This window comes from Aythya marila (genome assembly GCF_965140915.1).
Source record: "Aythya marila genome assembly, chromosome: 4".
NCBI classification, from domain to species: Eukaryota; Metazoa; Chordata; class Aves; order Anseriformes; family Anatidae; genus Aythya; species Aythya marila.
In genome coordinates this window covers 66,176,899-66,190,646 of record NC_139045.1, presented here as the reverse complement: position 1 = coordinate 66,190,646, position 13,748 = coordinate 66,176,899, and the positions used below count along the sequence as shown (strand labels likewise).

The window sequence follows — 13,748 nt, the reverse complement described above, 5'->3', positions numbered from 1 at the left end:
GGCGACGGTAAACAGAGCGGCCCTTCATCACCTTCTCGCCCGTAAAGGTTGCAAACCCGATTAATTGTGGTGCCGGGCGGCTGCGGAGCGGCTCCTAGAAGCGCTCTGCTGCTGTGTAGGGGAGCGGGCGCCAAACGCTGCGAATTCTCCCTGAAGCAGCACCGTGTAAGGTACCTTTAGTCCCAGCAGCAAGGCTGAAGGGTTTTTAACGTGTTTACGGCTTTTAAAGTTCAAAGCTGTCGTGCTGACTGCCGTACCTCGGTGTAGAAAACGCATTTCTGGGAAAGCTGATCGGGGTTTTAGGGCTGTAATCCCGCAGGTCACACACTATCTGACCCCTCAATCTCGAGGAAACAAATGTTAGCACGCTTTTGCAGTAAAACGTGGTATCTCACGTAGTCTTTTTTTTTTTTTTTTTTTTTTCTTGCTTTCCGGCCAGAAACGAGCCCCTTTTGCTTAATTTAGGCAATTCAAAGAGAGGTTGTGCAACTGAAACCTCAAAGGGAGTTGGGCAGTCACGGAACTTGAATTACCAGCAGGAGCACCTTCCACATTTAATTAAATAAATAAATAAACTCAACATGTATCATATAAGCAGCAATTCTCAGAGAGTTAAAGATAATCTGCACCGTTGTTTCATGCCACATCCATGTGCGGATTTCAAACTGGCAGTGGAATACTGTTCGAGGATGGACATAACACCTTGGGGCAGTCCTTTGGCTGCCATTCTTCTGGTGTAAATAAATACCTGGCTTGATTTCTAGTTGATTTTGAAGTTGTTGCTTGGAAGGACTTAATCAAAGCATTGTAGGAAAGCAGAGAGGGAAATGTGTTTTTTGTTTGTTTGTTTGTTTTGCTATGCAGGAACACTTTTCTTGAATGCTTAGTTTAATTATTTGAACAGTCTCATTGATTTACAATGTAAATAATGTTTATACACACACATATTTAAATAACTGCAGTATTTTGATGTCATGTTTTTCTCTGTTCTGAGCTAGAAGCTTCAGCCTGATTTAAATGCTTTACAGTTCACTTTTGTTTGCCAGTAAAAGGGTAATGTCTGTTGGTATGGCTTCAGGTTGAAATGCTTTTTCTCAGCGCCTGGGATTTGGGTTTTATTTTTCTTTTTTTTTTTTCCTTTCCAAACCAGTTGCTCAGTACTGTAAGGAACTGCTCCTTCCTGGAACTGTTAGCATATATAGTATATATAGCCAAGTTTATTTGTGAGAGCTAGCCCAGTTCTGGACAATATTAAATTAGTAGGAGCTTTGGAAGGCACCATATCATTCCATGCTGGTCTGATCAGATATTTGCTTTGTACTTTTACAGTACTGTTATCTACAGTAATCTATCCACTCCACCTTTCCTGCTCCCCATTTCCTAGTACTCCAAATAACTGAATGGACTTTTAGCTAATTAAGTCAAATGTCCATTACAGCAATAATTTTAGAGTACCTTCTGTTCACTTAAGTAAACTGCTTGACATTAGCCAAATACTAGTGCCTTTGATCTTCAGTCCCCAAAATTTATCCTTATTTAATGAATTTAAGTGCACAATTTTTCACCAAATAAAGGAAGAATTCCAGCTGCAGAAAAGTCCTTGTTTCCTGAGAAAATAATGTGGAATCTTCCTACTGGAAGATTCCAATTTAACTTTTCAAACTTAACTTTTGAAATTTAAATTTTCTTAACTTAGTAAACAGGATTTATTCAACCAATTTTGGAAATGAAATTACTAAACTTCATTTTAAAATCAATTAATATATGTTAGCCCAGCACCTGAAAAATTCAGCTGTAACATTTCTACACTGATCTAAAAGTGCTTCCAGTTTATATAGTGGTATCTGACATACCTAGAAATCATATAGACTTTTGAAAAATATAAGTTAGATGGAAAAACTTCATTTCACTGACTATTCTCTATAAAAATCAATTAAGGAAAATAATAGATTAAGAGGAAAATAATAATTTTCTGTTGCAAAAAAAATAACATGCACTATTCAGTACTTCAGGCCTTAAGAAACATTTTGGCAAAATACAAGGAAGGGCAAAAGCAGTATTTTTTTGTATTAGAATATTACAAAACTATTTGGAAGCAGGTTTAGGAGGGTTTACGGTCTTTGTACAGTTTCTGTCTTAGTGAAGAAAATTCTACCTGTTTTGAAAGCATGAGAACTTTAGTTTGTATTCCAAAAATAGATCTTCTATCTAAGTTTGAAACTGAAACACAGTGTCTTTTTTTTTTCTCCAGAACTTTGCAGATGTGTGAAAGTAGATGGTCATGAGTTAATTCTTTAACAAAGGACTACGCTAACTATTCTGGAGGTTTGGGAAGTCTGCTTTCATAATGACTTGCCTTATTTCAATCAGGCAAAGGAGTTGCAAATGTGCAGAATTTACAGGAGTTTGTTTCTTGCAGTGGTGTACATGACTTTATTGCATGGTTACTCATTCATATATTCAACCAGTGGAACATAAGGGCAGAGTTCCTACCATTTCCCTTAAGTCTTCTGACTTGTGTTGTTTATGCCTGAACAACAGCTTATTACTTCACTTATGCAATAATAAGCCTTAACGCATAACCAACATGACATTTACATAAGAATTGCTTGAATTTTAACTAGTAATGTGGAGATAGTATTGGTATCTTCTGAACAGGGTTTCGTTTTGTTGTGCACGTTTGGTTGCTTTTATATTTTATTTTGCACTACAGATAGAAGTGAAGTGGCTTAATCATTCACATTAGGTTATTCAGAACATGCAATTTTCTTCCCTAGATCTTTTCTCACCTCTTATTATGCAATATTCACCAATGCTGTCCCTGTTTCATATTTTGCTCCTTTTAAAATGTGCAGGCCATATTTTAGTAACAAAGGCCATGTAATTCATTTACATTTGATCAAAGACATTTTTCCTTAGCTTGTACCACGTCAGTTGAATTAGAAAAACGTACAGCCAGTCTTTTAGTCTGCTTTGCACTGCTGTATTCACAGATTTGAACAGGTTAAATTAACAACCCTTTTTATTTCTTTATACTATTAAAAGTTAGACATCTGCAGTGCCTCAGTGCATGTTGTATGTTTTCTTGTTTGGTGCAGAACGGTTTAGCTATCAATGGCATCCACTGTGAATCTGAAAGAAGCCAATGGCAACCAAAGTTCCTGGGATACTTTGCTACCAGATTTCCCCAAGGGGCCGCTCTGCAAATATCGAAAGAAAGCTTCCTTCAACTGGAAGGAGATGGCAGTGTTTCTGGATGGTGAGGATATCATCCAGCTTAAAGTAAGTTTAGCAAGAACAGTAAGCATGTTTAAATTTTGTACATCTTTTCAACAGAATCACATGTGATTTTCAAACACAAAGTATTTAATAACACTCTGTACTTATGGAGCATGAAATTACCTTTGCACATGCAATTTCCAGAGCAGAACTGAATTTTTAAGCAAACTACTTTGATGCCAGCTAAGGTTTATTTCATTACTAATTGTCAATACAGTGGAGACAAGTAGATGCTACATTACAGGACTTCATTATCCATTCCAAACTGAGAAAGAACTATATTTTATCAGTTTTCTTTATGATTATTAAATCATTAAAAATTAAATAATTAAACTTTTTTTAAAAATAAAAATAAATAATAATTAAAAATTAAACAATAAGACATTAAATCATGTATTATGTATTTCTATTTAATGCTGATATTTATTAATATTATATATCATGTTTTACAATTAATTTACAGTCACCTAAATTTATGCCTCATGGTATTTCTGCTGTTCTTTGACCTGATGTAAGTTCCTACTGTCTTCTGTGCTTGTATTAATGCTTATGTGGCATGTGTTGGACACTTTAGCTTGCCTACCTGGCTGAAAGCTGGGCCTACAAAAAAAAAAAAAAAAAGGAGATGAACTGCTGCTCAAAAAGTGGTGTAGGAATGCATGATGTGGAAGATGTAGGAGGAGACAGAACTGCCTTTTTTGGATGGTGTAGATTTATGTGGATTTAAGCTAATATTGAAGGTGCACTGTAGGTATTAAAATCTTACAAGGAGGATCAAAGAAATCAAAAATGCCTTGTTTTGTATCTAACATATACTTGAAAGCGTATGCCAAAAAAAAAAAAAAAAAGAGAAAGTGAGTGCTCTGCATCTGAAAGAGTTTCAAAACTGAGCAAATGGTATTGTTCATAGAGAGAGAATAACCCTAACTTTGAAACAGGAGCATGGGGAATCATCTGTTGGTTTTTTTTTGTTTGTTTGTTTTTTTCCTTTATACTGCAACATTCCTTTCAAAGAGGCGAAAAGGACTTAAAAAAATTAAAAAAAAATAAGATTTTGCCTAAGGCACTTTATTATTTTTTTTTTCTAAATCACGCAAAAGATATTTAAGAAGATGCAGATATCATATCATCAAGACAGAGATTTGAGGTGATAAAAATGCTGTAGCATATCATTCTCGTTAGGGTCCACCTGGAGTACTGCATTCAGATGTGAAGCCCCCAGCACAAGAAGGACATGGAGCAGTTGGATCGGGTCCACTGGCGGGCCATGAGGATGATCATGAGGATGAGGCTGAAGCACCTCTGCTATGAGGACAGGCTGAGGGAGTTGAGATTGTTCAGCCTGGAGAAAAGGAGACCTTAGAGCATCCTTCCAATACCTAAAGGGGCCCACAAGAAAGCTGGAGAACTTTCTTACGTATTCTTTAGAGCCTGTGGTTATAGGACAAGGAGTAATGTTTAAAACTAAAAATGGATAGATACAGATTAGATATAAGGAAGACATTTTTCACTATGGAGGTGATGTGGCACTGGAACAGGCTGCTCAGAGAAGCTGTAGATGCCCCATCCCTGGAAGTGCTGAAGGCCAGGCTGGAGCAAACTGGTCTGGTGGGAAGTATCCCTTCCTATGGCCAGGGGGTTGGAAGTAAATGATCTTTAAGGTCATTTCCAGCCCAAACCATTCTATAATTCTGTGGTTTTAATTAAGGGAAAAAAAAAAAAAATTAAATTTTAAAAGATGTGCACATTTACATATTAAATGGAGTACGTTTCTGCTTTCACCTGGGAACAGAACAGTTGTGGTACCCTAATGCCTTTAACGTTACAGCATATTTTTAACTGGATGCTACCCCTGGAGTTCTGCCTTTGTTCTCAGATTGAGAGCCCTTGCTCGTTAGAGTCCTTCCCTCAGCTTCATGGTGAAATATTTAAGTGGCTATAAAAAGCAAGTAACTTTTAACAAACCGTTTTCTTACATTCAGAGTGAATCAGTCTCACACTTGTTACTTCATGACAAAGGAGCTTTTGTAAAATTTAGCTGCATGAACTGTATATATAATGACAGACAATTTTGATATATTTTTAATTCTGGGGGATTTTGCCTTTATAAACTTGAGTCTATCAAACTATTGTAGTTTGAGGCCTAGTATTATCCTAGAAGAACATTAACTTGTTTTATTAATGCTTTTCTGTTAACATTCTCATGTCATTTTTCCACCCTCAAGAACAGAATCTTCTCTGCTCTAGAAAATGATCCTTTCTTCGCACATCGTCCTGGAGAAGATTTGAGCCGTGAGAAGTATCAGGAGCTGACGTTCCTGCGCTGTAAACGACTCTTTGAGTATGACTTTCTTACTCAGCAAGAGATCATAGAGAATCCATTAAAAATATTTAATATGGTTATCTGCATAGGAATGTATGATTGGTCTCCGTGTCTCCAGTATTTCTTGCATTGTGGTGTAAGTACAGGTCAAAAATATATTTGAATTTAAGTGTCTCATAATACCATAAATCTGTTGTTTTCTGTCTGTTGTATTAAAGCAATATTTTTTCCAGTTCATTGTTTTGAAAAATCAAATTCAGTTTATCTGTCTGGAAGAATCACAGAACTGTGGGGTAACATTAGTAGATCTTTGTCATTTAGCCCCATCTCTGTTGGAATCCTGCCTGGAGAGTAAAGGTGAAACAGTATGGGCACAGCTACAGAAAGGTATTTTGATGCTTACAGTTCCACCTTTTGTGTCCTCTTCTGCCTCTTCAATGGCAGCAGTAGCTAAAAGAACTTCTACAGCTCCAGAGACAAGTATCAGAAACTTCCTTGCCTCATCCCCTTGAGTGTTGATTCAAGGCAGAATCCAAAAGGAATTGAAATCAGTGTAGAGATTATCACTGACATCAGTGGCTGGGCTTCTGTTCATCAGGTCCCCCCTAGATGAGTCTCTCAGAAAATACTTCAGAAGGAATACTTAACATAGGTAACTTCCCACTACCTATTGGGAGGTGTTCTGCCCATTGCAGGGAGATTGGAACTAGATGATCTTTAAGGTCCCTTCCACACAAGCCATTCTGTGATTCTATGATAGGTGGTCAAATAATATTTGCTGAATTAGTAAATTATTACTCATTGCAGGGAAGGTCTGGAGTTTTGTTATGTGAACATCTCTTTAGAAAAACCGAAGGTAGATTTAAAAACAATAATCTTACTGGTTCTGAAGCAGCTACCTTCAGTTCCCAATCTATTTGCTGTGAAACAAACTAGAATAGTCTGAAAATTTTGCTTTATTCAAGGAGATATCCACATATAAAAGTGGAAAGTGAGCTCACTACGCATTTCTAAGAGTTTGCATGGAAGGCTTGAAGAGGTTCATACTGTGAAAAGTTGATCCTGTCTTGAAAATATTGCAGCAATGGGCCATTTAGTCTTTGATCTCACTACTCAGTGTTTTCTCTTCAGAGAGTATTCAATCCTCTGCAAAGGGTCCATGACAAGATCAAGTCTTGACTTGCTTCCTTAAGGTATAGTCTAAGTAGTAGTTTACTATGCAACCAACCTTTCCCTTGTCTCTTTAATGGATATCACTATTGCATATATATTTGTGTTTTCTATCATGATTACCGATTTCATTCATTATTTGTTTTTACAGGTATTTGCAGGTACAATTTTGAGTGCTTCAAACAGGTTTGCAGACCTACTGGGAAAAGTTTTTAACATGGAGGTAAATTTTTTTGAATAGCTTGTGAGAACTGGGCATTGTCAGAAACATGACATTACCTGTACCTTTGTATTATTTCTGATCTACTTAGGTACTTCTAAATAGCAAAAAGAAGACCAAGGAGCACATTGAAGCACTGAGCCTTGAATGCTCTCACTGCTAGTTGTCATGCCAGTTCCTGAATCTGTATTAGACTGTCCAAGTTAACATGCAGTCAAAGTTTGCAGACTTCTCCCAAAAAGGCAACATTGATGACACTATGCCAGTTTTGTTATTGCCCAGTGTCTTTAACAGTATGGTAGCAAATTTTGCACTCTCAAAGACTCCAACATCTACATCATATGCTATGCAACACAAGCCCTTGGCATGATGCTGTAAATATTCCATAGAAATGCTATAAACTGGAAAACAATAATCTCTTAATGCCACAGAAACTCCACAGGGATTCCAAAGGAGACCCAGAACCAAGTGCTCTGTACAGTAAGTCGAGCCTACCTCATACAGAAAGAGCCAATCCTGAACATTTTCTCCTGCTCAGCATTCACTCATTGCCTGACCCTCATTGATTATGCAAGATAAATACTCCTGAGTGCATTCAAACTGAGCATCATGCTTCTTTTGTATCTCTTTATCATTTTTTATCTTGTTTCTTTGTCAACCATTCACCTTCCTTGCTTATTAAATCTTCTGAAATTGTTTATGTCTCAGCAGTAGACAGACAGCAATATACTCCTACATTTTTTGTTTTCACTTGCTTTTCAAAGGTTTGGTAACTACGAGTGCATACCACAGGCCAAACCAGCCTAGGTAAAAGGGTGCAATATGTACATTTCAGTGTGACCTCAAACAGCTGGTGTTCCCAAATACTGATGGAGAATCAAGTGCATGCATATATTCATATGATTCACCCATTTTCATCGCAAAAGAGTTCTCTCAGCCCAGACAGTTGAAAACTATCAGTCAGTGGATGTAACAATCTGTACCTGTCTGAATAAATCAGCCATCAGCAAAGGAAAAAAATCTTTTACCCTACTGCAGGTAGATTTTGTAATTGCAAGTCACTTTTCAAGAGCTAAATTAGTAATCGTTTTCATGTCTTATGGTTTTAATTACTCTAATAAACTAGTCTTGAATTGTGCCTTATATCTCTTTGTTTAGATTTTTGGATGTTTTGCTCTGACTGAACTCAGCCATGGAACTAATACCAAAGGCATACGGACCACTGCCACATTTGATCGTAGCACTCAGGTTAGTCTTTAATGCACAGGAATAATACTTAACACTGTTAATCTAAGGTTAGACTTCTTCAGAAAACACAGTACTTGTAATCTAAAAATCTGAATGTTGAAGCTATGTCTGCATTTTGTGATACGTGTATTCTAGAGAGTAGATCCTACTCGTGGTCCCTTAGTTGTCCGAACTGGAAAATGTGCTTTCACACTGTTAGCCAGCATTCCTTTCCATAGAAAACTGCACAAGAAGGAGGTGGTCCCTGCAGAAGTTTCAGCCCACAGTGGACTCAGCTCACCTTAACCCAAGATCTAGGAAATGCTTCAAAGTCCATCACTTCGCTTTACTTTTTTAACTGCTTCAATGAACAATTTAAAGGCTGAAATTTAGGCCTTGCAGTCAAGTCATGAACTTTTTCTCCTTTAAAGGTTTCCTCGCCACATGAGTTCTCTCCAAAGTTGAACACTGTAAGAGACATTTTAACTGTTGAAGCACAGTACAGGATGAAATACTGGCAGCTAAAGGATGCTTTCAAAACATGATCTTGTCCATGAATAGCTTTTATCATTTTAATCATTTTGTTCCTTTTTTGCTGGCTGCAGGAATTTATCATCAATACACCTGATTTTGAAGCTGCAAAGTTCTGGGTTGGTAATATGGGGAAACACGCCACCCATGCAGTTGTGTATGCCCAACTGTATACTCCTGATGGACAATGCCAAGGATTACATTCCTTTATTGTACAGGTAGGATAAGAATATTGCTAATCTGTTGTCTTTCTGTGTGGGTGAGGGGTATTAAATTAAAGATCTTCTGTTAATACTGTTTCTTACGGCTGACCAGAACTTTAATGAATGCCTTCAATATTAATAGCAATTGTGAACAGTGCACCATTTTAAAATGTTCACTGTGTTTTTGTGCTGGTTGTTCAGCCAATTTTATGTCAGTTTTCTGCAACTGGAAAATGCAGAAGAGGTAAGAAGCCTGAAGATTATCACACTGCCTATACAGTTAGAAATAACCTATGCTGTATGAAGTCCTGAAAGTCTTGGACAAGGCTTAAGGTCAGGGAATATCTCGAAGATGATTGTTCAATTGAAGTTAGGTTGATTCCTGCTCTCTGCGTGCACCTGAAGGAGGTTTCAATGTTAGTTTGGTCCGTGTTAAGGCTTATTTAACGAAGTATTGTTATTAGCTTAAGTAATTTTCATTATGGGACCTATGTCCTGAATGAATGGATATGTAAGTATGAGTTATATCTAGGATTATGTGCCTGGAAAATCAGAGAGCTTTCTTTAGTATTAATGACAGAATACAAATATGGGAATATTTTCACTGTTTGAAGAGTTCAACCAAGAACTTTAATTGTCCCACAACTGAACTAATGTTTCCTTCCTCTTCTATGCAGATTCGAGATACAAAAACTCTCCTACCTATGCCAGGTGTGATGGTAGGTGACATAGGAAAGAAACTTGGGCAGAATGGTTTAGATAATGGGTAAGTCTATCTGTTTGAACGAGGAAACATTCTACATTACATCATGCATAGTGGTGCAAAATCCTGAAATCCTGTGTCAATTCTGCCTGTCCTTCTGAGATGGTGAAAGGGCTGAGGTAGCTAGTAGCTTTAATATGTTGCTATTTAAAATAAAATGAAATATCAATTTTGAAGAATCCTGAATTTCATTATTTTCTATTCCTGGAACTTTCAGTCTTTCTGTTCCACTCACTTTTTAGAGTACGAAGTGCCACTGATAACTCTGTGGATGTTACCGAGTGATTTTATAGTCAGACTCTGCAACAGTAATACTGAAAAAAGAAAAAAAAAAAAAAAAGTTACTAGCTAAAGCATGTTAGTCTATAAATCCACATGGGTGTAAGCTCTCATTTTTTTTGCACATTAATTTCCAGCCCAAAGCAGGGCTAGTAGAGGACCACAGACAAGGCTTATTGTTAGTAAAGACATAAGATTACTGTGACTAAGTAGGTCTGGATCTCTGACACAAGTCAGAGACTCATTACCTGTCTTGTTTAAGCCATGAGGTTCCTGGACTAACCCTGTCCAGTTCAGATGAGGAGGTTAGTTACTTCTTCTGTATTCTATGTGTACAGTTGAAATAAAGAAGTTCCTGGACTTCATTTCTCAGTCAGGGCATTGAGTGGCCATGTTGAGTCTCTGCTGACCAAAGGAATCTGATAGATTTGTGCATAGAAACAGAAAATATTTAAAATTGTTTTTTAAACCCCTACATTATTTTTACAGCTCTGTTTAAAGACAAGAAATCTGAAATAATAAAGGGGGTGTTAGTGGGTGTCACTTCTTTAAGCTTGCAATTTACTTTTTTTCTGTTGATTCAGTTTGTTGTTCAGTTGTTGACCTACATAGTGTGTCATTGCAGTGTGCCATTGCCATCTGCAAAAAGCAGATATCTTAAGGTATCCTTCTTTGCAATGTAATGGTTTTGACTGGCTTTCCAGCAGGTCATAGGTGTTCTGTAGTTTTTGTCTTTACCAAAAGACAAAAACTCTTGTCTTTTGACTTTAACCTCCTAATACCCCAAATAACCTGTAGTGTCAATAGTGGCTCTGACTGTGTATGTACATAATTCTTATTGATGCTCTGTAGTGTAAAGACACAGATGAAAGAAGAAAAAAAAGCATACAGCAAATGAAGTTTTATAGAGGATGGATGTGAGAAGAGGCCTGGACAAGAATTTAGGGAGGTTTAGTTGGGATTTGCCTGCATCTGCATTACAAACTTGTAGCCACCAGATGGCACAGCAACATGGGTTTGAGTATTCCGAATGTAATCCAGCTTCATATTTCAGTAGAAATAGTCAAATTCTGCTGCTCATTCTTAATTTGCAGCATTGTTTTAAGCACAACATGAGGATGGAAAAGAAAAAAATGAAAATTTGTCATATAATCTGTATGTATGTTCATCTAATAAAGTATTAGATCCCATTATGCTGTTATTAAAAGCATTAGCCTCTACCTCATACTTTGCCAGTTTCTTGAATGTACATATGAATTCTGGTTCTACTACCATTGACACTTAAGTAAATCAGATATATTTCCATAGAGTAATACTTAGGATAAATGGTCAGAGTGAAGATCGGAGTACAGGGAAACTGATAGAGATGTCAGATTTTGTTCCTGTACTCAAAGTTTATGATATGCCTTTTCAACATGGGTATACAGATTTAAACTCATGAGCATATTTGTAGGGCATGGAGAAAAAAATCTAGTTTGCTTGGACATTGTAATTGATTTATGCTATGTAAGAGAACAGAGAAGGTGATTGTAACAGTCCCTTTTGGTTTTAGAAGATTAATCTCCTCTGTCATTTGGCTGAAGTTTGACTGATACATTCTAATACAAAGTGTAATGTTTTCAGTAAGAGTTGCAGAAATAATGTGGGAATTTTTGTGGTGTGAATTCAACTGACTAACCTGCTCCTTCAGAGTCTGTCTTTCCAAATAATTCTCATAACTTCTTAACTAGAATGTCATTTAACTAGAATAACGTTTTAAAAAAATCACTTCAAAGTATTTTAAATTATCTTCCTTTCTTTTTGTCATTCACAAAATTTGGTGTAATAAATACATACGTGATTAAAGATAGAAATACATTTTTTCTTACGTTAAATTTAGACTCCAAAAAATAAATCGGGCTGCCACTAGGGGATGCAAGTGCTTCAGTCTTTATTTTTATAATACAAAAATGTCCACCTGTTGCTAGTAGTCTAGCACTCTGTGAAATATGCTGTTCACTGTGGTCCCAAAATCGAAATATCAGGGGAAAAAAAACAAGCACTAAAAAAAAACCAGAAGTGTAGTTAGGATCCAGGGGCTTTTCAGTAACATGTATGGCAGGTACAGAAGTTGAGAAACATAAAACAAGAGCTTAATTGCTGATGGCCATTTCTGTTTTTCCCCTTTGTCTTGGTTTTGTTTTGTTTTGTTTTTTGTCTACTCTGGGTAATGTAACATTACCAAACCTTCCCATTATGCAGCGCACCTCAGTAAATGATTGCCACCAAATCAGTAGTGAAACAATTTCATATCCTGTTGTAACTAAGAGTGAACTGCTGCTTTTCCAATTCAGAAAAAGAAAACATGCCCACCTGAATTTATGTTGGAAAGAGTTTGAAAATTAGTTTTAATTGTGTTTCTTAAATAGTGCTGAACATGCCTGTCTTTATAAAACGTGCTCGGAGTTCATTCAGCTGTATCTACTGGTAGTGTGGATACGGTCTGTTGAGCAGACAAAACCTACGATAAGGGAAGAACTAGTGAAATTAAGCTATCAACAATACAGCAGACCACTGCCAAAGAGAAAGCTGTTTATTTGAACTGAATTGTTTGTAGGGGAAAAAAGGGTCTTCTGGGTGAACAGGAATTGTTAGTGGTATCTAATTTAATGATGGACTTCAGAAAACCGAAGGGTTTTTACTAGCAGTTTTAACAACCTTTCATATACAGTTAGCATGTGATCTCTGCACATACAACCTGCTGTGACATTCAATGTGTTCTGTAACAACAAAGCTAGATTCAGAGTTCTGAATGCTGAAAACTAAACACAAAACCCAATAGGAATGGGTAAAGGGAATTTGTTGGACAGAAAAGCAGTAAGTCCTGTAAAAGAAGCCCTCCTGGAAAGAAACTGAGGGTTCTGAAAGCCCTCACTGCAATTCCTTGCATGCTAGAGATATCATACATCATACAAATTCAAGTCCTTTGTATTATGTCATTTAAATGTTTAGCTAATTTATTTATTGGTAGCTGTAGCAGTAGCAGAATGTTAATGAATTACTGGCAGTGAAACTGAAATACTAACAAACACACAATAAATTAAGATTCTGCTACTGCTGATGTGAAGTGTAGACCAAATGAAAGCCTAGTCCTTCAAAGGATTTTTGTCTCCCAGAATTTATGCCTTTAAATCTTAGATTTCCCAATGTTTGCAGTTATTTCACTTGGAAGGTTGGAGCTGAAGTTCATTTTGGAGCCTAAGTAGTCTCTTGGAGCTTCATTTTACAATCCAGAGCAGTAGTTGCTGAAGATAAGTTGCACACTATGGTCCTTTGGTTGGTTGTTTCTACTCCCACACTGCCTTTTTCATTGTGCTGGGACAAACATTTGTGCTGTGCAGTGGACTCAGCTAGGGAACAGGAACTGTCTGAAAACTAATCTCACCAAAAAAAAAAAAAAAAAAAAAGTCTATTTTCAAGCAGATGATTTGTCAGGTCTGGTTCACTGCAAGGCCACAGTAGAGGCTGTTCCGGTACAGGGAAAGTGACAGTATAGGGATGTAAATAAGAAAGCAAGCATAGAGATCAGTTGTGCTTCTCTAGAAATAACAAGCTCATGCCTGTTTGAGGTTTTTATTGTCCTTGAGCCACTGACCAGAGCCACAAACAAGTGTCTGAAGAGAACAGATGAAGCAGCTATAAAATACAAATAATAGTTAAAATACCTGTACGTGAACTTAAGTTACCTGAATACACTACCGTCAGTCCTTGTGA

General features: G+C 36.9%; 1 protein-coding gene across 2 annotated transcripts in view; it reads left to right on the top strand.

Annotated features, from left to right (window-relative positions):
- The first annotated feature begins 1 nt into the window (after position 1).
- ACOX3 (acyl-CoA oxidase 3, pristanoyl) overlaps positions 2 to 13,748 on the top strand; it is a 37,597-nt gene continuing 23,850 nt past the window's right edge. Inside the window, exons 1-7 of one of the 2 annotated variants that reach the window (XM_082759025.1) lie at positions 2 to 165; positions 3,099 to 3,282; positions 5,505 to 5,738; positions 6,924 to 6,995; positions 8,151 to 8,240; positions 8,825 to 8,968; positions 9,631 to 9,719. In XM_082759025.1, the coding sequence (XP_082615151.1) occupies positions 3,115 to 3,282; positions 5,505 to 5,738; positions 6,924 to 6,995; positions 8,151 to 8,240; positions 8,825 to 8,968; positions 9,631 to 9,719 (797 nt within the window). In that variant the 5' untranslated portion in view covers positions 2 to 165; positions 3,099 to 3,114. Of the gene's footprint in view, positions 171 to 3,098; positions 3,283 to 5,504; positions 5,739 to 6,923; positions 6,996 to 8,150; positions 8,241 to 8,824; positions 8,969 to 9,630; positions 9,720 to 13,748 lie in introns of both variants that reach the window. The other variant, XM_082759024.1, reaches the window with a different exon arrangement.